This window comes from Globicephala melas, chromosome X, assembly GCF_963455315.2.
Source record: "Globicephala melas chromosome X, mGloMel1.2, whole genome shotgun sequence".
NCBI classification, from domain to species: domain Eukaryota; kingdom Metazoa; phylum Chordata; class Mammalia; order Artiodactyla; family Delphinidae; genus Globicephala; species Globicephala melas.
The window spans coordinates 109,599,561-109,626,251 of NC_083335.1; the positions used below are offsets into that span (position 1 = coordinate 109,599,561).

Sequence of the window (26,691 nt, forward strand, 5' to 3'; positions counted from 1 at the left end):
GTCTTGATTCCTGGTAGAGAGGGAATGGGTTGTAGGCCTGCAGCTAGCCCTTTTCTTCACAGTTGACATTTTTAGTAGTTTTATACTATGATGGTGCATTAGTCTGTTAGGACTGCCACAGCAAAATACCACAGACTGGGTGGCTTAAGAAACAGAAACTTATTTTCTCACTGTTCTGGAGTCTAAAAGTCCAAGATCAAGGTGCTGGCCAGGTTGTGTTCTTCTGAGGCCTCTCATTGGTTGATCACCTGAACTTCTATCTCAGGAACACCCTGAATTTCCTTACATCCTTGCCTTTATACTGCATCCACTGAGCAGTAACTATGTTGGAAGAAACCATACAATTATGCAAAAGGATACCACTGCAGATTTATGTTATCCGATCTCAGCTAAGCTCTCAGTATCGTTTGTCAATTATTTTGTTTTTTCCTTGGACAGACCCATTTTCCCATTTCTTTTTTTTAAACAGCTTTATTGAGATATAATTTACATACCATAAAGTTTACCCATTTAAAGTTTTTTAGTATATTTACAGAGTTGTGTGACTATTATCATAATCTAATTTTAGAACATTCTCATCATCCCATAAAGAAACTTTGTACCCTAGTCAGAGCCACCATTGTCTTTTGCTTGGACTATTTGGGGTAGCCTCCTGCATGGTGTCTGTTTCCTCCCTTGCCCCTCTACAGTCTGTTCTTAACACAGAAGCAAAAATGATCTGTTCAAAACCTACTAAGGATTATAACAAGTGATCTGGTCTCCCTACCTCTCTGATCTCATCTCCCCAAGCTCCCCTAGCCACATGGGCCTTCTTGCTGTTTCTTGAATATGCCAAGCACGCTCCCACTCAGGGTCTTTGTCCTTGCTGTTCCCTCTGCCTAGAACACATTTCCCCCAGATGTCCCCATGACTAACCTCCTTCAAAATGATTCTGATGATCAGTCATGTTTGGGAGCCATCCTGTAACAGAAATGAAGCCTGATTTTTTTCCTCCTTTGGTGTTTTATATTGGGTAATTGACAGAGACTTTTGATTTTTAAATATTTAAACTTAAAATATTTGGAATCTGATTACTTGCCACGTGCTAGGCATAATTACTGAACACTTGAATGCATTATATCAATTTAATTCCCACGACAACCCAAAATGGTAAGTTCTATTCCTACACCCAATTTAAAGATGAAAAAAACTGAGCCTTATAAATAGGTTAAGTAACTTGTCCAAGATCATATAGTAATAAGTTGCTGCAGAGCTGAATTTGAACCGGGTCTCTCTAACTCCAAAGCCCAAGTTCACAATTATTTGGCCTGGAAGTAAAATTTAAATAAATTTTATAGCTATCCTTTCATCCTCAATCGTGTAAACTGCAAAATACTACAGATGGAAAGAGAAACCCGGATCTTTCCATTTCCTCTAAGAAGTGCATCTGTCACTGGTTTGTCATCCTCAACTCTTAATAATGTTTTGGGCTGGATACTGCTTTGTTTAGGGGTGACGGGCCTGTACTGTGCACTGTAGGATGTTTAGCAGCACCCCTGGCCTCTGCCCACGAGATGCCAGCAACACGGCCTTCCTTCCCCAGATGTGACAACCAGAAGTGTCTCCAGACACTGTCAAATGTCCCTGGTAGAGAACCACTTTGTTTGACAATTGTACTTTATTTCTCTGTCACTTAGGTATGTCCACCTCCTTAGAAAATGTTGAAATGCTAATGTTTTCAGAAAGGTGATTTATTTAAAATAAGCTTACTTAAAAATAAAGCTATTCATCCTGCATAGTCAGCTGTATTAGCTTGCTGAAGTTACCATAAACAAAGTACCACAGACTGGGTGGCTTAAACAACAAAAATTTATTTTCTCACAGTTCTGAAGGCTACCAATCTGAGATCAAGGTGTCCGCAGTGTTAGTCTCTTTTAAGGTCTCTCCTGGGCTTCTAGGATGGCCGCCTTCTTACTCATGCGATGCTCCCCTCTGTGCTGTGTGCTAATCTCTGCTTACTTATTAAAGACACCAGTCATATTGGATCAGGGCCCACCTTAATGATCTCATTTCAATTTAATTACCTCTTTAAAGACCCTATCTCCAAAGTCACATCCTGAGGTATTGGGGGTTGTGAATTCAACATACGAAATTTTGGGAGGATACAATGCAGCCCCTAACACTCAGTTTGTCTTCTCCCCTCCCTTCCTGTGTGTTGAGCACTTACTATGTGCCAGACATTCTGCTAAATGCTGGTAATAGTAAGCAAGAGATGTGATCTCTGCCAAATAAGGTTTACAGTGAGGTAGGAAACACAGATATTTATAAAGTAATAACAAGTGTCATGCAAATATTACGCTTTGGGTCAAGTTAAGACTGAGCTGTTGAGATTAGAGTTAATGAGCCCGCAGCTCAAACCTTGAGACGCCAGTCTGCCACAAAGCAGCCAGCAGCGGGCGCTACCAGAACCCGCCTTTATTGTGGTGGGCCCCGCCCACTCCCTCCCGGATTCCGCCTTCTGCCTGCTCACGGCCCAGTCCCCCAAGGGGTTTGGCAAACTGCGGTAAACGCTCCGGGACCGCGTCACCCTCCGCTCTGACAATAGGCGTCAGTCGGCCCCGCCTACGCCGTAGGGCCGGGAGTGGGGGCGGGCCCTGAGGGCGCTGGGAGGCTGGGAAAAGCGACGCAAGCAGCCGCGACGCCATTTGTCGCGGCCCAGCGTGGGTGCAAGCGGATCTCGGAAGAGCTCGGTTGTTAGATTCTCGCGCGCGCGCGATCCGCTCTCCCCCGCCTGCTTCGTGTCACGCTGTCCCACGCGTCGCCCCTCGGAGGAGTCGCCGCCGCCACCCAGATAGGAGTCGGAGACGCAGCGAGGCCGTCGTCACCGCCATGCCTAAGAATAAAGGTAATGCCGCCTGGACCCCGGGACCACGACTCCGCTCGGCCCGGTCTCCCCGGCTGTGCACGCGGCCTCCGGATCTCCTAGGCGGCAGTAACCTGCCTCTCCGCCCTGCCTGCACGCAGCTGGGCGATCCGGACGCGATCCTGGGCTCGGGAGGGGAGCTGGGAAGTTACTCCTGTCTTCCAGTTTGGTCACATTGGGGTGGAGCCGACGCCATTTTTGTAGGGCCTCCTGCGGGAGGACGTGTGCTTCTGCTCCAGATTCGCGCCAGACTGACCCCGGCACTATAGGGACCTGTGGGGAGACCTCCCCCGTGGCCGCCTGGGCTTCGCAAATGGGCGTCTTTGGTCTTCCCGGCAGTTCTTAACTTTCAAAGGGTGATGCCTGTTTTAAGTGGCCATCAGGTACTCCTGCATGGAATTCTTTATGGGCAGTTGTTGGGTATTGTTGAGACTACTCCCTCTCTCTTTTGTAAATAGTGGACGAAACCTTGATGCATTAAGGTTCCTCTCTAGAGACTTACTCTTACCCATCCTTTTACGGGGCTTTCTTTTTCCCAGAACACCTGTTCCATATTTAGCCAAGTTTTCTACTTTTGCTCCAGATCGGTATATATTGTGGTGGGAGTAAAGACCTTTCAGTTCCTACCATTCTTAGGCCAAACATTCACAAACTGTCAGATTTGAGGATAATTTTATTTGGAATTTGCAAAATGGAAGGCCTAATCTAGGTAAAAGCAGAACAGTCCTAAAGAAATTCTTTTTTTAAGACTTAATGGTGTTTCTGTCTTCAGTATTCTTACAATTTCTCAGAGGAAATTGTGGAAGTCGAAACAGGGAAAAGGTATTTTCCTACAGGAGAGGCATGTATTTCACAACCCACAAGTTTCCTTTGATTAGTCATCTTTGAGACCCCTGCCCTGACCCAGGCCTACTCTGTTCTCTTTTTTACTTCACAGCTGGCTCCAGGAATTCGACCTCATTTCCTCTTTGTAGCTGTCACTACTCTTTTTATTCCTTGATGTATTTGGTTGCAGTTCTGTGCGAGATTTGGTGCAGCTCTCTCAGGGCACTCCACCTCACTGCCCTCTTACTTGCCGTTCCTTTTCGTAGCAAGTATTATACTGCTAATTATTCTGGTAAAGACGGGGTGACAAAATAGGGTTTTCAAAGTCATGGTTTTCTTGTAACCTACATCATCTGAGATGGTAACTGGATCCATTCAATAGATATCTTATTTTTCACCTTTATTTCTGGCGATGAGATTTCCGATTTCCTCACTAGACTGTAAGTTCTGAAGGGCAATAGTAGTATCTATTGGAGAAGGTTGTATCTATTGGAGAAGACACAAACTAGATACTACTATTGGAGAAGTAGTATCTAGTTTGGAGAAGATTGGCATCTTTAGGGATATTTGTCTTCCCATGCCTGAATGTAGTATATCTTTCCTTTATTTAGGTGTTGTTTAATATCTCCTTACATTTCATGTGCATCTTTTGTCCGGTTTATTCCTAGCTACCTTATATTTTTTGGTTGCTAATTAAAATGGTAAAATGAAAATATTAGAATGAAAGATTTCAGACCTACAATAAGCTATAAAGCAAATATAATGAATAACTGTCTGCAGTTGATGCATCAGTCATGTCCTGTCAAAAGATAGCAATAAAAGTTATTTTCACAGACAAAATTTAATATAAAGAATAGGGGACTTCCCTGGTGGTCCAGTGGTTAAGACTTCGCCTTCCAATGCGGGGCGTGCGGGTTCGATCCCTGGTTGGGGAGCTGAGATCCCACATGCCTCACGGCCAAAACACCAAAACATAAAACAAGCAGTATTGTAACAAATTCAATAAAGACTTTAAAAATGGTCCACATCAAAAAAAAAATCATTATAATATAAAGGTTGGTTAACCCATGTATTGGAGAGCTGAAAAGGCAAAAAGGGAACCACCCTAAGGTAGCAATTGCTAGAAACAGCTATGGCTCCTAGAACTGGAGGGAAAAAAGGAGAGAGGTTGTTATTATTAAGACTGACAAAAACAACAGGGATTTACTGTAGAGCACAGGGAACTATATTCAGTATTTTGAATTTATGGTAATAAACCATAATGGAAAAGAATCAGAAAAAAAGAATTTAGATATATACATATATATGTATAACTGAATCACTTTGCTGTACACCTGAAACTAACACAGTATTGTAAATCAACTATACTCCAATTAAAGAAAAACAAACAAACCTGACAAAACTTGGAGGAGGGGCCCAGACCTCTAAAGAGGGGGCGCTGTCGATAGCAGGGTCTTTGAGGACCCTGTGAGGTTGGTTCTGGGGCAAAGCAAAAGGGAATCATCTGCAACCACTGAAAGCAGTTACAGCCAGAAGACTGCTGCTGAGTTTATGCCAGTAAAACCGAGAAGCAAATCCCCTTTCTGCTCCAGCCTGCCCTCTGCAGCGTCCCAGCGGCAGGGCCTAACTGGCAGCAGCGGGCCAAGGAGAAGGGCGGGGGTGGGGAAGCTCCGAGAGGAAAGCTGCAGGACCAGCACTGGTGCTCAACTTCTGTCCGGGTGGGGTTCCCGGAGGCCCACAGCTCAGGGCGGGCTTTTGTGGTGTCAGTGGCCCAAATGGCAGAGGGACATATTTACAGTTGCATTATCAATGCTAAATTTCTAACAGTAATTTCTTAACATCATCCAACATCCAGTCCATTTTCAAATTTCCCCTATTGTCTCAAGGGTGTCTAGAGTGTAAGTATATAATATACCTAATGTCGTATACTATATTTTTTAATTTATTGAGGTGAAAGTCACATCACATAAAGTTAGCCACTTTAAAGTGAGCGAGCGATTCGGACTTCCTTGGTGGTGTAGTGGTTAAGAATCCGCCTGCCAATGCAGGGGACATGGGTTCGAGCCCTGGTCCGGGAAGATCCCACATGCCATGGAGCAGCTCAGCCCGCGAGCCACAACTACTGGGTCCACATGCCACAACTGCTGAAACCTGCGCGCCTAGAGCCCATGCTCCACAACAAGAGAAGCCACTGCAATGAGACGCCACATTGGGTTGCTAGCACTTGACACTTAGTAGATGCTCAGTAAATAATTGTTGGATTAAGTCACCTCCCTTCTGTTGACTCCACCCTTAGGTGAATAATAGGCTCTCCCTTGGTTCCAAAGGGACTGAACTACATTAAAACACATCTAGTTCACAAACCTCCTTTAAAGTTCATTTCATTACATGGCAATAAAATAGGGAAGGGGATGATCAGGGTATGGTTAATTCTGGTAAATTGACAAGCAATGAATCATTCTTTTATAAATAACACATGAGGCATACAAAAATTATAAATAATGCAGTGAATGCCTGGGGAATCAACCCATTACTCTGAACTTGAGAATTACAACACATATTCAGTTAAAGCCCTCTGTGTTCCCCTCCCCAATCCCCTTCCGCTCCCTCTCTTCATCTCTTCCAGGAGGTAGCCACCATTCTGAATTTGGTGTTTAAGCATTCCTATAGTTGTAAAACCCATCTGTTATCTTTACTTGTTATCTTAGAGGAACAGTACTTTTCAAGACTCCCGAGTTTTATGAGATGCAGTTTACTAATGTGAAATAAATTCATGATTATTTTTCTGTTTTTATTCATTGGAAAAGCCAGAGCCTGTGAACATAATCTTTGTGATGTTTACACACGTATTGTCACTGTGTGTTGCCACTAACTGTGTTGCCACTAACTGTATGTTGCCACTAACTGTGTTGCCACTAACTGTGTGTTGAATGACTTGATTTGGATTGATTCTTACCAGCTTATTTCCTCTAGAATCCTCTAGACTCTGTCAGTTTATTACCTCAGGGAAAAAAGGTAGCCTTGGGCCCACTTATGAAGAGCAGTTGGGGTAAGGTGCTCCCACACTTTAAAGAAGTTACTACTTTTAGTTTTAAAATCACCAGTCCTTTAGGAATGTATGGGCTACTCTTGAGTGATTGATTCAAAGAATTTTCCAACTAAATATGTGACTCAGTAAACAAAGTAGGTGTGATACTTGCACTGATGCCCACTCTGCTTTGAAGATTTGACATGGTTGGTGGCTTGAAGCAGAGGATACTTTTCTCTTTCTAGGAAATGAGCTCTGAGGACTCTGGGTGGGTCAGACATTGTAGAGGCCTGCCGAACATAGCACAGAGCATTGTGAGACTGCCCCTGGGACAGAGTAAGTGCACATGACTCAAGAAGTTAAGAGTCTGTCTTTGCAGTGGCCAGGTACACGTTCTTTATTCTGTTTGGGCTGTGAACTGTTTTTGCTGCTTCCAGGCTCGTCCCGTGAGTCCCTTAGTGTCGCTACCACTTAACACCTTTCTTCTGTCTTTTGGAATGGCTGCCAATGTGGTTTAGGTTCTAGAATGGGAACAGAACGCTGTGGAGAGATACCCTAATGTGGGGGCCAGGAACAAAAAAGGATTAGGTTGGATCTGGTCACCCCCACTCACTAATAGTGTTGCTTCTCTGAGCTTCAGTAAACTCACTGGTAAACTGGGCATAAATGACTTATTATCTCATAGAGTGATAGTGACAAGTCAATGGGTGGCATTACTGCATACTGGTTAAGAGTATAATCACTGGGGTGATACTGCCTGATGCAAATACCAGCTCTCACTTCATTCTCTCTTGTGAGATAAAGACAAAATAATGCCTATCTCATAGGCATAAGCTTGTTAAGGGCGAGTTACTGGGACAGCGAGAAGTCTGCTTGGATTGAAGCATAGGGAAATTGAAGAGGAGTAATGAGAGGTAGATTGCTGTCATGCTTATAGGTTGAAAGACTTATATTCTTTAAGGTAGTTATGTTAACCACTAACAGAAATAAGGATGTTTATTAAGGACCAACTTTGTAAAAGAAAGTAATTTGAGTTTTGAGTAAAATTTGAATGACAGTAGCCCATTCACTGGAAATGTGCTGAGCCTCACATTAGAAATGAGGCCAAAGCTTAGTTGAAATAGTAGGATGAGATGTAAAATTCTTAGCATAGAAGTGGTAGGTGAGAGAAATTTTTCCTTAGAAAGTAGGTAAGCAGAAGCTGAGAATTTGGACTTAATGAAGCTCAAAAGGGATAGGCATAGTGAAGGGGTAGGGGTGATGAAAGGTCAAGAATAGTGCAAGTGGCCCTTTAAAAGTCAGAAAAAGAGTTGAGAAATGATCAGCAGTGTCATTATTTAAAGTATGGAAAATGGGAGGGAGGGTACAGATTTTTAAGGCTACCGGTAGATAGAAGAATTCTAGAACCCTACATGGTAGAAGGAATATAGAGGCACTTGAATCTTCTGTTCTAACTCCCTCATTTTATAGAGGCTGGAATTGAGATCCTGAGAAGTTTTGTGAAAGCTCCATGTATCCTTTATTCCTCCCTTCACATATGGTCACAATTCCCATGTTGTTTCCATCTCAGAAATATTCCTCTTATTTGTGTCTTCCTCTTCACGGTCAGGCTAGGTGTGCTTCATTCTATGTGTAATAAGGACAGTGACCTTCTTACCAGTTTTCCCACCCAGAGGATCATGTCACACCTCTATTTTTTGTTGAACTATTTAAGATTTTTTTTTTTTTTTTTTTTTTTTTGCGGTACGTGGGCCTCTAACTGTTGTGGCTTCTCCCGTTGTGGAGCGCAGGCTCAGCGGCCATGGCTCATAGGCCCAGCCGCTCCGCAGCATGTGGGATCCTCCCAGACCGGGGCACGAACCCGTGTCCCCTGCATCGGCAGGCGGACTCTCAACCACTGCGCCACCAGGGAAGCCCTATTTAAGATTTTTGAATAGTAAAGTTCACGATTCAGGTTTCAAAAAGTGTAGAATGAAATGTCTTTCCTAAGTGTGTCCTCTTGCCAATGAGTTCTTCTCACAGGCAGTCATTAACTTTCTTGTACGTGCCCTTCCAGAGATATTTTATATGTAAGCAAGTATGAATATCCCTTTTTTACACAATGGTAGCTTTATACTCTTCTTCAGCTTGCTCTATTTGTTGTTAAACTTACATTATGAAGAATTTTGAACATATACAAAAGTAGACTAGTATAATGAGCCTCCATGTACTCAACTCCTGGCCTCGGACATCATTAATTCACAGCTAAACTTGCACCGTCCACACCAAATCAGGGTCCACATATGGGCTATAAATTGTCATTGGTTGATATCTTTTAAGTCTTTTCTAACTGGTAGGTTCTTCATCCATCTGTGGGGGTTTTTTTCTTCATAATGTATCTGTTGAAGAAAACAGATTGTCTTGTGGATTCGTCCCCATGTTGTCATCGTCCCCGTCATCCCCCAACCCCCAGCTAGATTTTGCTGATTGCATCCCTAGTGTACCTTGATTTTTACTGTTTTTTACCAGACTGTCTTTTAGAGCAGTTTTATGTTGATAAAAAAATGAGCAGAAATTGCAGAGTTCCAACTCCCACCCTCCCAGTTTCCTCTATTATTAATATCTTACATGAGCCACTATAGATAGTCCATAGTTTACATTAAGGTTCATTCTTTGTGTTGTACGTTTTATGGATTTTTGACAAATATATAGTGACATGTATCCACCATTACAGTACCATACTGCGTTAAAAATCCTGTTGTTCACCTATTCACCTGTCCTTCCTTCCCCGCTCCCCATCTGGCAACTACTGATCTTTTTACTCTCTCTATAGTTTTGCCTTTTCAAAAATGTTATATGGTTGGAATCATACTATTCAGCCTTTACAGATTGGCTTCCTTCCCTTAGTAATATACATTTAAGTTTTCTCCATGTCTTTGGGGGGGGGTTGATAGCTCATTTCCTTTTATTGCTGAATAGTATTCCATTCTATGCAAGTACCACAGTTTATGCTTTCACCTATTGAAGGACATCTTGGTTACTTCCAAGATCAGGCAGTTACTACCTTGCTTTTTTTTTTTTTTTTTTTAACATCTTTATTGGAGTATAATTGCTTTACAATGGTGTGCTAGTTTCTGCTTTATAACAAAGTGAATCAGTTATACATATACATATGTTCCCATATCTCTTCCCTCCTGCGTCTCCCTCCCTGCCACCCTCCCTATCCCACCCCTCTAGGTGGTCACAAACCACCTAGCTGATCTCCCTGTGCTATGCGGCTGCTTCCCACTATCTATTTTACATTTGGTAGTGTGTATATGTCCATGCCACTCTCTCACTTTGTCACAGATTACCCGTCCCCCTCCCCATATCCTCAAGTCCATTCTCTAGTAGGTATGTGTCGTTTTTCCCGTCTTACCCCTAGGTTCCTCGTGACCTTTTTTTTTTCTTAGACTCCATGTATATGTGTTAGCATACGGTATTTGTTTTTCTCTTTCTGACTTACTTCACTCTGTATGACAGTCTCTAGGTCCATCCACCTCACTACAAATAACTCAGTTTCATTCCTTTTTATGGCTGAGTGATATTCCATTGTATATATGTGCCACATCTTTATCTGTTCATCCGATGATGAACACTTAGGTTGCTTCCATCTCCTGGCTATTGTAAATAGAGCTGCAATGAACATTTTGGTACGTGACTCTTTGAATTATGGTTTTCTCAGGGTATATGCCCAGTAGTGGGATTGCTGGGTTGTATGGTAGTTCTATTTCTAGTTTTTTAAGGAACCTCCATACTCTTCTCCATAGTGGCTGTACCAATTCACATTCCCACCAGCAGTGCAAGAGTGTTCCCTTTTCTTCACACCCTCTCCAGCATTTATTGTTTATAGATTTTTTTCATGATGGCCATTCTGACAGGTGTGAGATGATATCTCATTGTAGTTTTGATTTGCATTTCTCTAGTAATTAGTGATGTTGAGCAGCCTTTCATGTGTTTGTTGGCAATCTGTATATCTTCTTTGCAGAAATGTCTGTTTAGGTCTTCTGCCCATTTTTGGATTGGGTTGTTTGTTTTTTTGTTATTGAGCTGCATGAGCTGCTTGTAAATTTTGGAGATTAATCCTTTGTCAGTTGCTTCAGTTGCAAATATTTTATCCCACTCTGAGGGTTGTCTTTTGGTCTTGTTTATGGTTTCCTTTGCTGTGCAAAAGCTTTGAAGTTTCATTAGGTCCCATGTGTTTATTTTTGTTTTTATTTCCATTTCTCTAGAAGGTGGGTCAAAAAGGATCTTGCTGTGATTTATGTCATAGAGTGTTCTGCCTATGTTTTCCTCTAAGAGTTTGATAGTGTCTGGCCTTACATTTAGATCTTTAATCCATTTTGAGTTTCTTTTTGTGTATGGTGTTAGAGAGTGATCTAATTTCATACTTTTACATGTACCCGTCCAGTTTTCCCAGCACCACTTATTGAAGAGGCTGTCTTTTCTCCACTGTATATTCTTGCCTCCTTTATCAAAGATAAGGTGACCGTACATGCATGGGTTTATCTCTGGGCTTTCTATCCTGTTCCATTGATCTATATTTCTGTTTTTCTGCCAGTACCATACTGTCTTGATTACTGTAGCTTTGTAATATAGTCTGAAGTCAGGGAGCCTGATTCCTCCAGCTCCGTTTTTCTTTCTCCAGATTGCTTTGGCTATTCGGGGTCTTTTGTGTTCTCATACAAATTGTGAAATTCTTTGTTCTAGTTCTGTGAAAAATGCCAGTGGTAGTTGGATAGGGATTGCATTGAATCTGTAGAATGCTTTGGGTAGTAGCGTCATTTTCACAATGTTGATTCTTCCAATCCAAGAACATGGTATATCTCTCCATCTATTTGTATCATCTTTAATTTCTTTCATCAGTGTCTTATAATTTTCTGCATACAGGTCTTTTGTCTCCTTAGGTAGGTTTATTCCTAGACATTTTATTCTTTTTGTTGCAATGGTAAATGGGAGTGTTTTCTTGATTTCACTTTCAGATTTTTCATCCTTAGTGTATAGGAATGCCAGAGATTTCTGTGCATTAATTTTGTATCCTGCTACTTTACCAAATTCATTGATTAGCTCTAGTAGTTTTCTGGTGGCATCTTTATGATTCTCTATGTATAGTATCATGTCATCTGCAAAGAGTGACAGCTTTACTTCTTCTTTTCCAATTTGGATTCCTTTTATTTCCTTTTCTTCTCTGATTGCTGTGCCTAAAACTTCCAAAACTATGTTGAATAAGAGTGGTGAGACTGGGCAACCTTGTTCTTGTTCCTGATCTTCGTGGAAATGCTTTCAGTTTTTCACCATTGAGGACGATGTTGGCTGTGGGTTTGTCATATATGGCCTTTATTATGTTGAGGAAAGTTCCCTCTGTGCCTACTTTCTGCAGGGTTTTTATCATAAATGGGTGTTGAATTTTGTCGAAAGCTTTCTCTGCATCTATTGAGATGATCATATGGTTTTTCTCCTTCAGTTTGTTAATATGGTGTATCACGTTGATTGATTTGCATATATTGAAGAATCCTTGCATTCCTGGGATAAACCCCACTGGATCATGGTGTATGATCCTTTTAATGTGCTCTTGGATTCTGTTTGCTAGTGTTTTGTTGAGGATTTTTGCATCTATGTTCATCAGTGATATTGGCCTGTACTTTTCTTTCTTTGTGACATCTTTGTCTGGTTTTGGTATCAGGGTGATGGTGACCTCGTAGAATGAGTTTGGGAGCGTTCCTCCCTCTGCTGTATTTTGGAAGAGTTTGAGAAGGATAGGTGTTATCTCTTCTCTAAATGTTTGGTAGAATTCGCCTGTGAAGCCATCTGGTCCTGGGTTTTTGTTTGTTGGAAGATTTTTAATCACAGTTTCAATTTCAGTGCTTGTGATTGGTCTGTTCATATTTTCTATTTCTTCCTGATTTAGTCTTGGCAGGTTGTGCATTCCTAAGAATTTGTCCATTTCTTCCAGGTTGTCCATTTTATTGGCATAGAGTTGCTTGTAGTAATCTCTCATGATCTTTTGTATTTCTGCAGTGTCAGTTGTTACTTCTCCTTTTTCATTTCTAATTCTATTGATTTGAGTCTTCTCCCTTTTTTTCTTGATGAGTCTGGCTAATGGTTTGTCAATTTTGTTTATCTTCTCCAAGAATCAGCTTTTAGTTTTATTGATATTTGCTATCGTTTCCTTCATTTCTTTTTCATTTATTTCTGATCTGATCTTTATGATTTTTTTCCTTCTGCTAATTTTGGGATTTTTTCCTTCCTCTTTCTCTAATTGCTTTAGGTGCAAGGTTAGGTTGTTTATTTGAGATGCTTCCTGTTTCTTAGGTAGGATTGTATTGCTATAAACTTCCCTCTTAGAACTTATTTTGCTGCGTCCCATAGGTTTTGGGTCATCGTGTCTCCATTGTCTTTTGTTTCTAAGTACCTTGCTTTTTAACTTGCTTGATGTATCCTACAGCTATAGGACAAAATGTAAACTCTCAGGGTTGCCAGACTTGGTGCTCTCCCTCTACTGCCACAAAATCAGTGTCCCTTTCCAGTTGATAAAACTTTACCCACCCCCCGCCCCGGCCCAATTATCTTCTTTTTGCACACAGACCTTTCATTTGGGGGAGCAGGTACAAGAGAGACCCCATTTTATAAAATTTATCATGAGCCGTTATATATCCCTCCTTGGTCCTTGTGGGCCACTGTAGGAGGAGTTCACTGAGCAGTGTGTTCAACCAAGTAGTCGTGATGTTTATGATATCTCCTTTTGGTTTGTTTGTATTTTATGTCAGCAGTGTCCCAAAAGGGATTTCCAGGAAGGGTAGGGAAGTGATGACATGTATATGTTTAATATGATTGGAGATACATGACCAAATTAGGTGAATTATTTAATTTTTCATTTTTTTCAGGTTTTTGTTGTTTGTTTGAAGTATGGTTTACAACGTTATATTAGTTTCAGGTGTACATCATAGTGATTCAGTATTTTTGTAGATTAGACTCTGTTTAAAGTTATTGTAAAATACGATATTCCCTGTGCTGTATAATATATTCGTGTAGCTTATTTATATTACACATAGTAGATTGTACTTCTTATAATTTAAGTGGCTTTTAAAGAACATTCTGTAAGCCCTAGTTTGGTTTCTTTTTCTGTTTTGCAGATAATTAATGTCTTTTTCTTTAAAACCATTAGGTAAAGGAGGTAAAAATAGACGCAGAGGTAAGAATGAGAATGAATCTGAAAAGAGAGAGCTGGTGTTCAAAGAAGATGGGCAAGGTAAGCATTTTCATAAGTTAGATTTCTTTCAGTAATAGTTTTCTTTCTTAAGTAAGGTTTTCAATTTCTCAACATAAAAGAGATACTGTTCATAATCCTGAGCAAAAAACCACATGTCCCCTTTTGCTCTTCTCCGTTTCTCATCCCCCACACTTCTCCAGAGCCTTTCTTCTGGTAGCTATTTCTTGGTATACTCAGCATGCGCTGAGGATTGATGGCATTTCTGTAAATGTGTATGTTTCACTGTTTTATGTGAACACTCATGTTACAACTAAGAATGAATTGAGCAGTTCAGAGGGAATTAAGCCTCAAAAGCTATGGTTGACAATTCCATGACTTAGTAGACTTTTTTTGATAGCGAATGGTGCTACATAGTATGTTCAGTAGACCATGGGTATTTGAGGAATGCATCTGAGGCATGTAAATTACATGTAATTTCATAACATAATAAAATGAAACTGAACAATTGACCTTTTCAAACTGATTAAGATTTTTGTTAAGTGCCAGATACATAACAGTAGTTTCCCATGTTTTGTTTGGTTTTGGTTTTTGAGAGTTATGTTTTTGGGGGTTTTTTCGGGGTGGGGGGTGGTTAACATCTTTATTGGAGTGTAATTGCTTTACAATGGTGTGTTAGTTTCTGCCATATAACAAAGTGAATCAGCTATACGTATACATATATCCCCATTTCCCATGTTTTTATTTTGAGTAATTTCAAACTTTCAGAAAAGTTGCACTCTAAGTATCATGAATTCCTTTAACCCCTTCATCTTTGTGTGCGTGTGTGTGTTTTTCCTGAACCATTTGGAAGTTAGTTGAAGACATCATGATACTTTTCCCTTACTACTTACTTTATCATGTTTCTCCTAAGAACAAGTATATTCTCTCACGTAACTGCAGTAGGATTATCACACTCGTGAATATATTATTTATCTAATATATAGTCCATATTTAAATTTTTCTAGTTATCCCAGTAATTTTCAGCAGCTTTTAACAAAGAACTTTTTCTAATTATCTTTTTATAGAACTTGGTAGATTTGTTCATGCCATGAATATATAAGCCACTAAAGATGAAACATGTTATTTGGCTAAAAGACCCTTTTACTTCTTACCCTTGATTCTTGCCCTCCTTTAGCAGTTGACTTTATTTTGACTGCCATTACTTTTTCTTTTTCACGTTTTCCCCCCACTTTGGAAGAGAGCCTGCCTTTAAATCGACCAACCGTGTTGAGGCCCTAGGTGGGTGCTAGGTTCACTGTAGTCTGAGTAACTCACTTCCACTTGTCAATACCACAGTCGAGCCTTTGAAAGTTTTGTTTCAGCGTATTTACAGATTGGTGGATGTCCTCTTTGGGAATCAGTCTTGCATACAACTTGAGTAAACTAAAGGTTCTGAAGTGACCCCCCCGCTCCGGTCTTCTGTCATTTAATGACAGAAGAGACGGCCCGTGTGCAAGCCACTGCTCATCATCTCAGTTTTTCAAGTGGCAGTGAAGTAGGGTGGCTTCCTGGGTACCCTTTTGGAAAGATTGTTGATTAAAAGTTTGGCATTTTGTCTGGGGGCATCTTTCCAGCTTTACAAAAACTTCAGAATAATCACTAAGATATTCTAATTTAACAGACATTAATAACATATAAGCTGATTTTTATTTGCCAGTGTACCAAAAATTGTGTTGCAGTTAGCCTCTAAAGACTAACCCTCTGAGGGAAAGGAGACGAAAATTGGGCGAGGATCCAAAGTGAGAGATTGATGAGATACATTTTAGTGTACATTTTGGGCCAGGCCACCTTGATCTCCAGAAGTAGAGCATACGGTCATGAAGACAGTGGACAGTCCACTTAACTCAAAATGAGTAGATAATTAAAATATTTCTGATAGCAGGGACAGCTTGTCATAGAAATGGCATTACACAGTCTTGGTTCTGGCTCTGCCGTTAACTAGCTTGGTGTTTTATCACTCCCTTGTGCTTATTTTACTGCATATACTTATTCCTAACCAACACACCTGTATGTTCTAATCAGTTGTATGTGGACTTTTAAGTTGCTTTTATCAAAAATTCAGCAATATCCTATACCCTTTACTTTTCCCTCCTCCAGAGTATGCTCAGGTAATCAAAATGTTGGGAAATGGACGATTAGAAGCGATGTGTTTTGATGGTGTAAAGAGGTTATGTCACATCAGAGGGAAACTGAGAAAAAAGGTAAGTGTGGAGACTTGTTTTACTTTAATATAAAATTATGGTTAAGGGGAAAAAATGGCTCTAAGGTTTTTATGGGCCAAGGACCTCATTTTTCTAAGTTCCCAAAAGATTTCAGTAGAACAGTGATTTACCTCTAAGTCAAAACAGCAAGATCTTTGATGGTAATTTTATACAGGTATCTGTCTGAAGACTCATTTATATCACCTGTGTTTTATTCCTGCCCCAAAATGATTAACCTGAATCAAATCATGAGGAAACAATTAACAAGTCCAGATTGAGGGACACACTGCAAAACAAATGGCCTGACTGCTAGTGTATATAATGTTAATGTCATGAATGGAAAAAAAACAGCAGGGCGGGCTATTTCAATGTAAAGGAGATTAAGGAGATGCAATGGTTAAATGCAGTAGGTGGCCCTCGTTTGGGTTCCGGTTTGAGGGTGGGGAAATAGCTGTAAGGAGTGTTAAGAAAATTTGAATATGAATTACAGTAAATAAGTGTTGTATTAATGTTAAATTTCCTGAACTGAGATCATGAATGGGCTGCCTTGGAAAGGAGTGATTAATTTCTCATCAGGGTAGGTGTTCAGGCAGATTTATTGATCAGGTTGGTTAAAAGTCGCTCCATCCCTGGCTTTATGATTTTTTAAAAATTTGTCTTGTTAATGCTCATGTTACCAAACTAAAGGAGTTCTGTTTCCTGTGTGTATTTGGGTGCGTGGGAGGGAGGGAGGGAGGGAGATAAAACCACATTCCTAATTTACTATTCTCATATGTTGTAATGGATAACTGACCACTTAGAGGGGTTCAGTATTAAGAATCCCTTAATTTCTGAACTAATCATTGGTCCTCTGGAATTATTAAACTGTCAAGTAGTTAAATAAGATTGTTATTTTTCTAATCTCCAAAATTATAGAAAATTTGAAAGTGGCTCAGCTGCTTACTGTAGTTTTTTTCCTAATTCTAAATACAGGTACTTTACCCACAGTTGGGTGAATAGTATGTGTATTTTATGGGAAGACTGACTCAACATTGCTCTTGATTGATTATTTTTATTTTAAATGTAACCTCCTGTGACTTTTATAGGTCTGGATAAATACCTCAGACATTATATTGGTTGGTCTACGGGATTACCAGGTAAAAATAAAATTTTCATTGTTTACTTGCTTGAATTTTATGAGCAATTAATGTTTAGAACATAAGTCATAACCATATTTGACCAGTTCCAGGCCAGTATGCTATTCACTGTTGTGTCAACAAACATTTCTTAAGGGCCAGTTCTGTCTTAGGCATTGTGCTAGGTACCCCAGGGATCATGGTTCCCAAATGCCAGTCTGTGGAGTCTGCATTTTCACTATAGAAGAATCACAGACAGTGTGAATTTTTCATGAAGCTAAATAGTCCTTTTTCCCTTTTTGATATTTAAAAAGTTCCCTTTTTTGGAATGAGGGATACTATATTGTGGTGGTTTTGTTGGTGTTCTTAGTTGGCAAGATAAAGATAATTTTATGTTGGACTGCCTGCCTCCATTTTTTTTTTTTTTTTTTTTTTTTAACTTATACGTCTTGAAATCAAAATCTGGAAACCATTACTCTAGGGGATACAACTGAATGAGTCAAGCTGTCATCTCACAAAATGCTTATGGCCTGGTAGTGGAGAGGGTAAGACAGGCACACAAGTAATTGCAGTACAAACCATGATAAAAGTATGTGCTCTAAATTTAGATGAGCACTTAGGAAGAAAATGGTAGTTGTCCTTCATGATGTCAACCTGGAGACTCTACTCATGCTAGGGCTATGAAGTCCATTTGGTTTCCACCTATTGGAACTCATCACCATGTATTTACATTTTGAGTGATCTTGTTTCTATTTTTATAACTTTGATCGTACTTTGATTTTTTTAAATATATGTTCTAGAATAAAGAATTAAAATCTTTACCTTAAATCAGTGGTTCTCAACCGTGGGTGATTATTTTCCTCCAGAGTACATTTGGCAGTGTCTGGAGACATTTCAGGTTTTCACACCTGGGGGTAGGGGTCAGTGCTGGTCATCTAGTTGATAGAGACCGGGGTGATGCTAAACATCCTACAATGCACAGGACAGTCCCTACAACAATGAATTATGTGGTCCAATATATCAACTGTGCTGAGGTTGAGATAGCCTGCTTGAAACTCGTACCATTTTAATGTCCATTTTCTTCTTTTGATCCTAAAGATAACCCCAGAAGTAGGAGCAATTAGTTAGTTCCCTGTTTGACAGATAAGGAAATCAAGGTTCTGAAACGTGTAACATTCATACTATAAAATGACAGCCACATTAAGTTTTCCAATTCGTAATCTCCCATGATCCTTCTTTTATGTCCCTGCCACGTAAAGGGTGGTACAGGGACCAGTAGCATCACTAGCTTTTGGCAACTTGTTAGAAACACAGATTCTTGGACCTCACCCCAGGCCTCCTAAATCAGAATGTGCGTTTTAACTAGAATCCACTTGGGCTTCTGTACACATTACCGTTTTAAGAAGTGCTGGTGTGAATCACACGATTCTTGGATCATAGTGATCACTTACGTTGCCTTTGAGAATTTTTGAAGTTGAAACAATCAGCTTCAACCCTTTTTTTCTTCCTTAACTGAGTCAGATTCCTTTCGGATGGGGAAGTGTGAGCATTCTGAAGCATTAGTTTTCAGTGGGACACTTGCATCAGAAATACCCATATCTTTTACAAATACACACTCATGGGCTTCACATCTCCTAATTTATCTGTCTTTAGGAGGTGTAAAAGCTCCATAGGAGATTCTGATGGATTTGTACCCTAAGAACCACTGATACGTGGAAAGGTATAATAATTTCCTTGGGTCATTATACCGGTCTCAATTTTTGAATTAGAGTATTTAATCACCTGTAAATTATGGTCCCAGGGAATTTTTGTACTTCAAAAGACTTCTAATCAAAGGGTAACTATAAATAATCCAAAAGATTGGGTCTGTACAGTTCTGCATTGAAGTGAAATCTATAACTGTCTTCCCTAAGCTTGTTGATCATTATTCATTTATGCATGCAAGCTTCTTTGTACTGGGTTAAACCCAAGGATGTTTTTCAGAGGGCAGGAGAAAACTTTAAATTTTTAGAAAAAGGACAGGAGTTTATAACACAACAGTAAAATTTAATTTTCTATCCAGTTTGAAACTAATTTATGAAATAACGGATAATATTTTGGCATAATCATTTGTAAATCTTATTTGTCTCTTTTTTAAGGATAATAAAGCTGATGTAATTTTAAAATACAATGCAGATGAGGCTAGAAGTCTGAAGGCATATGGCGAACTTCCAGAACATGGTAATGTCTGAGATATTACATTAACCTGTTATATGGTGTTATTACCTGGTGGTATTTAGATGAAGGAATTTTGGTAGAATTTTGTGGATTTTGCATGTTTAGTTTTGAGTTTACGTGATTCATTCCAAGTATGCCTGCCTGTACTTCATAATACTAGACACCTTAAGAAAAAAGTAACTGGGATTCTGTTCCTAATAAATATACTTTTGGTGAGGAATTATCCTTTATAAGCCCTAAACTTCTGCGTAATGCCAGTCAACGGAATAAATTGATTATAGTATTTATTTGAAAGTTCCTTTCTAAAGAGACTGTCATTATTCATCTTTAAATGTGAAGCAAGGATAGCAATTAGGTACTGTTGTCGATTTTTATTAAAAAGTCAGTTTTCAGTTCATCTTATCCTAGTGTCATAGTATCCATAGGATTTTGTTAAATCAACGTTTTTTGTTTCTCCCCTGCAGTACAAAAGTTAGGCGTTCTTAACGCATAAAACTTAAATAAAAATAAGTTTCTCATGACCTCATCAAAGGGGAAGTGACTTTACGTACTATTTTGTAAGCCTACATTTTTTGCTTGGAAGTTATTTTTTGGTTCTGTTGCATATTATCAAGGAAAGTATAATTTTACTTGAGCATGAAAACCCTGCTGAAATTATTTACTTGGCATTTCCAATCTAGGAAATGCTAATATATCTGGGAATAGGACTAGCACTTCCTGGTTCATTTCTGTTATTTAGGGATAAGCACGATTTGACCAAATTTTTCTGATTGATGAGTTTATCTGATGATTTGTGGCTTGTTAGCGTGTGCTCAGACGTTTTTTGAAGTGTAGCTGGAAGTTGTAATAGCTTTAGAATTTGTGTAATTAGAGCCTGCCTCACTAAAAATACCTTTGTGAGCAAAAGAAACTTGTTTGCATTTTGACTTAGAGATTTTGTTGTGTAAAATACTGTTCTATATACTAGGGTTGTTAGGTAGAAGTTAAGAGGGTCTTTTTGGTAATGAAACTTAAAAGTTTGACTTGTAAGAGTCTCCTTTTATACTGCAACATTTGATATCCAACCACTTCTTTTAGTGGGCAATTTATTCATTTTACTAACATCTTGGTTATATTATATGAGTATATTTGTTATTGTTTCTTTAGCTAAAATCAATGAAACTGATACATTTGGTCCTGGAGATGATGATGAAATCCAGTTTGATGACATTGGAGATGATGATGAAGACATTGATGATGTAAGTAGCATTTTTCACCTTGAGTTTTTCAACTTTTGTTTGTGCTAGTCAAACTGTTTATGCTTTGAGAATTTTATCATCTTTTTCAGTATTTCTTCCTAAAAAGGTCGATATTTGCTTTGGCAATATGAATGCTAGGCATTGGAATCTCAACTTGTTTAAGTTAAGGGTGTCTAGAGAGATAGCTATTAAGAAATTTAGCAGACAGTTATGAGAAATACAAGATTTTATCAAAGAAACAGGCCTTTTTTTATTGAGATATAGTTGTACAATATTATATAAGTTACAAGTGTACTGTAAGGTGATTCACAATTTTTTTTTAAATATTTATTTATTTATTTTATTTTGGCTGTGCCAGGTCTTAGTTGTGGCCCGCAGGATCTTTAGTTGAAGCATGTGGGATTTTTTTTTTTAGTTGTGACATGCGGACTTCTTAGTTGTGGCATGCATCTGGGATCTAGTTCCCCGACCAGGGGTCGAACCCGGGCCCCCTGCATTTGGAGCATGGAATTTTACCACTGGACCACCATGGAAGTTCACAGTGATTCACAATTCTTAAAGGTTATACTCTATTTATAGTTACTATGATTGGCTATATTCCCTGTGTTATACAAACGTGCCTTCTCTTAATTAAAACACTAGTATGTTGGAAGAATAATCTTGTTTGAACCAGTTTCATATGAAGTGTTGGAATTACAGCATAATATTAAAAGCCCTGTTAAAGGGAATTCCCTGATGGTCCAGTGGTTAGAACTCGGCGCTTTTACTTTGGTGGCCTGGGTTCAATTCCTGGTCAGGGAAATAAGATCCCACAAGCTGTGCTGCGCAGCCACCAAAAAAATAAAGCGCCCTCTTAAAATTGAGGCCTTTTGCCAGTTATTTTATCTGTTGGATATGCACTATTGGCAAACTCTTGGTTTGGAGTTGGTGTGTTAATTTTGAGGAAAATGCGTTGTTTTTTCTCACTATAAAGCAGTAATGCTCACAAGAATAAGTGCCTCATTGCCCTTCTGCTGTTAAAATATTTCAATGAAATTCAAACTTAGTTTCTGGCAATATAAATCTATTTAATAACTGGGGTGGTATTATAAGTTACTCTTAAATCTGGGTTGGGCTCTTTAAACCCTTTTAAATAAAAATGTAGTTCAGGAACACCTGTGTATATAAATCTAAAAATAATAGTAGTAATGTTTGATTTTATTCAAAGGTGAAATTTTAGTATACCTAGAGTAGTTGCTCCTGACCGGGATTGTTTGTGCAACAGAATTACCGGAGCTTTTCAGAAATACAAAGGCTGGGAATTACCTGGCGGTCCAGTGGTTAGGACTCTGTGTTTTTACTGCCAAGGGCCTGGGTTCGATCTCTGGTCAGGGAACTAAGATCCCACAAGCCACACGGCGCGGCCAAAAAACCCCCAAAAAACAAAAAACCCAACCGAACAAAAACAAAGGCTGGTCTCGGGGAAGTCTGAATTAAGTGATACCTACCACTGAGATTCTATAATTAACATCTCTGTACTTGGTTTATCACATATCTGCCTATACCTTTATTCATCCTTCAGTCCATCTTACATTTTGATGCATCTCCAAACCATTTTAGAATACATGATGAATTAAAGAAAATTTGAGTACATATCTCCAGTGTGTATTTGCATTTATGAATTTTTAAACATACAATACTGTATTTCAGAGCACACCCTAAAATAGAAAAATGAAAAGGGATAAGAAATAAATCCATCATTCTATTTTTTTTAACATCTTTATTGGAATATAATTGCTTTACAGTGGTGTGTTTCTTCTGTATAACAAAGTGAATCAGCTATACATATACATACATCCCCATATCTCCTCCCTCCTGCGCCTCCCTCCCACCCTCCCTATCCCACCCCTCTAGGTGGTCACAAAGCACCGAGCTGATCTTGATCTCCCTGTGCTATGTGGCTGCTTCCTACTAGCTACCGATTTTACATTTGGTAGTGTATATATGTGCATACCACTCTCTCACTTCGTCCCAGCTTACCCTTCCCCCTCCCCGTGTCCTCAAGTCCGTTCTCTACATCTGCGTCTTTATTCCTGTCCTGCCCCTAGGTTCTTATGAACCATATCATTCTATTTTTTATGTTATCTCCCTTTGGAAACCCCTGAGCCAGAGGATTCTTGTGACTAAGCTGTGAATGACACTTGGACAGTAGATTTATCGATGATACTCTGTGACAAGAACCTGACATGGAGCTACTACTGTGTTATAGGTTAAGGAGCGATCCCAACATTTTGACAGCTTAGCTGGGGTAGAAGACCTTTTTTAGGAAATAAAGAACCTAGTCAGAGTACATACCTCAATATGAAGCCACATACACAGAGGTGATAGGGTGAGGATCTAGATAGGGTTAAGCTTTTCTAAGAAAAGTATTTCTCAGTTTGTGCCAATGCTTCTTCAGAACTGAGGCTGGCAGTAAGGGATAGTAAAGGTAGTGGTTATTAAAGGAATTTGAGTTATCTTGGCCATTTCGTAAGGCTCGCTTTGTCTGTCACCTGAGAACCCGACTTCTTCCCTAAGGTGTTTCTCCAAATGGTTTCTGTGTGTTCTAGCCTTCACTCCTATAACCAGGTTGACTGGGAGGAGAATTTGGTATCTCACTTTTCCGTTTCTCAAGGAAGTAACACTCCCTGTGTCTGTTCCTACCCCCAAAATAAATTTCTAATCAGTAGCACAAAAGGAAGGAGATAGTAAAATAGTAAACTTTATTGAGAATATTCTGCATAACGTATAGCATTCTGAAGGCTGCTGTAAAGATTCAATGACAGCAGACCAGAATTGAGAAAAACCTAGTGTTCAGAATTTCCTCTTCAAACTGGATTTGTTTCCCAGATAGCCTAAGGGGGTGCATGTGTCCCTTACATGTGGTAGACTGTTGGAATATAAAAATTCTTCTTTTGGTTGATCTGATGTTCTTTTTCCTTCCAGATCTAAGTCGAACTCAACCTTTCACATTCCACTTTCTTTGAGGATTATTCAACAATTTGGATTTGGGCTGTGACCCATTAAAGAAGATTAAAATTTCATTAGCATGAGTGCAGTTTGTTAAAGCAGACTGATTTGTTTCTAAGGTATTTCTTTAAAAACTAGTAATGCTGAATTCTCTTAAATGTTAAACCCACTTTGTTCTTTTGATGTGACGGAGCTTGTGGGTAAAAGACCACATCTGCTCTTCTAAAAGAAAAAAAATGCGTTAACTGCCTTTCCCACTTTGACCACTTCCAGTAAGTAAATGGATGTTTTGAGTAAAACCATTTGCCGTACACGCATTATGTACTTATTTTTTTTTTTTTTTTTTTTTGTGGTACGCGGGCCTCTCACTGCTGTGAGCCTCTCCCGTTGCGGAGCGCAGGCTCAGCGGCCATGGCTCACGGGCCTAGCCGCTCCGCGGCATGTGGGATCTTCCCGGACCGGGACACGAACCCGTGTCCCCTGCATCGGTAGGCGGACTCTCAACCACTGCGCCACCAGGGAAGCCCCGTACACGCATTATGAATCATAATTAAGCCCTAGTTTTGACTAGCCTGTTTACTGTACAATGAATTTTTGTATATTCCAGTTACTTACATGAATTTTCCCTTGAGATTTTGGTACAGTTTAATGGAGGCAGAAATCTGCATTTAAAGTGAAAAATGATTGGTCTGTTTTTCATATTTAAGTAGCATGTGGCTATTTTTATACTGATTTTGATATTGTATACATTCTTTTCATGATCTTATTTTGCCACTATAAACATCAACAAAAAAGGCGGTTTTTAGAACCTGAGTTTTAATAGCAGTTTTGAATTTGTAAAGTTGGTAGTTGCAGAAATCAAACACTAGGTGGCACCCAGTTATCTTAACATTGGAGATACTGATATAGTTGTCAACTTTTTTTTTTTTAACTTACTGTGCATAGAAAATTCCCAAACAACAAAAGATTGTTTTGAACATATGCATGTATGTAGAATATTTTTGCAGAACAAAAGGATTATGTTCAAAGTGTCGTTTTATTTTCAGAAGTCATATACGTGTGAGCTACAATTTTGAGTGCTTTATAAACACTTAAACTATGTGTAAATGAAAATTTAATTTCATAACAGTTTGTACAAATTAAGCCTTTGGGAAAGTATCCCTAAGCTGGGGAAAGAGGAGGGAATAACAACTTAATGAAAAGATGGTCTCTTATTTCTGAATGGAAGAACTACATACAGTGGAGAAATATAATAAAGACAGTATCATGCTGCAGAGTATATTATACCCTTACTTTGCGTTTAGGATGTATTTTATTGTGTGTACAGGTGTTTTTTGCTTGTATTTTATTGGGAATTTAGATTTACCCTTTGTTAGTTTTTCATCATCAACTCTAGTAAGATGAAATTAAGGGCAGGGCTAGTTAGACCTAACTAGCCACATTGAAGTGGTATGCAACTGTAAAAGAAATCCTTCATGTAGCTTGTGAAACTTTTATTCTACTGGTCTCCAGAGAACTCTTCAGTGTTGAAAAGTAATACACAGAGGATTAAACCTTCACATGGCTTCAGAAAATAAGCACATCTTTTTTTTTTTTTTTTTTTTTTTTTAGTAAGCACATCTTTGATCCCATGCTTAGTATAATTTCCTTTCCTAAGTGTGCAAACTCTGGAATAAAAATCTGAGGTACTATAAAATATTAAATCAAAAACCAGAAACTAAGAGTGGACAATTGCAGTTGATGTTTCTTACTCTATGGAGTCCCTGAACACTTAACCTAGGTGGAATGTGTCTGAGACCATGGACTGGTTTTTAGTACTCATAAGGAACCAGCCTTGAAGAGTTGACTGAGTGATCATCTTCGTCGGTAATCTAAACCTCCTAAGATATTTAGGCTTCTGTACATAAAAGTGTTCTGGTAAATTTGTGGTATATGCAATCTTTCCTCCACATTGTTTTACCAAGAATGTTTTGACTCTGCATCTGTGCTACAGTTCATGGTACGGGTGGTGCAACTCAAACATTAGTTTTTCTACTTAACCTCCTCTAATAATATGGTTTGTCTAAAGATTCTTACCCCAATTCACGTGTTTGCAGGTGACATTTTTTTTCTTGTCTACGTAGTAACAGCCCAATCTAGTGCTGTTGTACCCTAGAAAATCTCAAATTATAATGATTAAAATAGTTGGGGTAAACTTGTAGTTCATATGCAACACTACTTGGAGGAATTATTTTACTAACTTGTCTTTAGTGTGGAAATTAGTTTCATTGATTTGATTATATTTCAAAGGTGGAATGGAAGTGGTCCTCAAGAAAAAAAACCTTTTTTGTTGTTATACTGTTTGATTCCTATAATACAATGCTAGAAAGTATGCCCTGAAAGAAAATAAAGTCTTTGAAATCCAAGAATAATGATTCTTACTGCTAAGAGAATGTAATAGTTATTACTAATGAGTTCGATAGGCATGCATTTTTCATGCAGTGTTTATTCCACTTCCAATTAGAGTATATAAATAAGTTGTATTAGTAAGGTGGCTAAATAACCAAACCAAGTGTTTGTGTAAAAAAAGACTTGCCAAGATTTAATTGTTTGACTGTTGAATCTTTCTTGAAAATCCCGCCTCTCAAAGAGACCACCTCTTAAGGAGCCTGTAAACTATGCATGATGAAAATTCTTGTATTTTATTAAGGAGTGGCCATTGGTTTACTCACCACATCTGTGGAATCATGGCTATAAGTATAGTTGCTTACAGAACTCCTGGTGACTTGTAGTTTAACTTACTCTCATCTATCTTGTGTAAATATTAAATTATAGGACATTGCATAACATCTTGAATAGATACAAACTGCTGTCAGTATTGACTTCAGAGCAAGTGAGTAATCTAATAGGTAAAAGCATGTTTCAAATAAA

General features: G+C 39.0%; 1 protein-coding gene across 1 annotated transcript; it reads left to right on the top strand.

Annotated features, from left to right (window-relative positions):
* Positions 1-2,528: 2,528 nt before the first annotated feature.
* Positions 2,529-25,389, top strand: EIF1AX (eukaryotic translation initiation factor 1A X-linked). Its single transcript, XM_030843775.3, has 7 exons — positions 2,529-2,884; positions 13,939-14,022; positions 16,120-16,223; positions 17,309-17,359; positions 19,477-19,558; positions 20,702-20,793; positions 23,758-25,389. The coding sequence occupies exons 1-7, from the start codon at positions 2,869-2,871 to the stop codon at positions 23,761-23,763; spliced, it is 435 nt and encodes a 144-aa protein (XP_030699635.1). The 5' UTR covers positions 2,529-2,868; the 3' UTR covers positions 23,764-25,389.
* Positions 25,390-26,691: the final 1,302 nt, after the last annotated feature.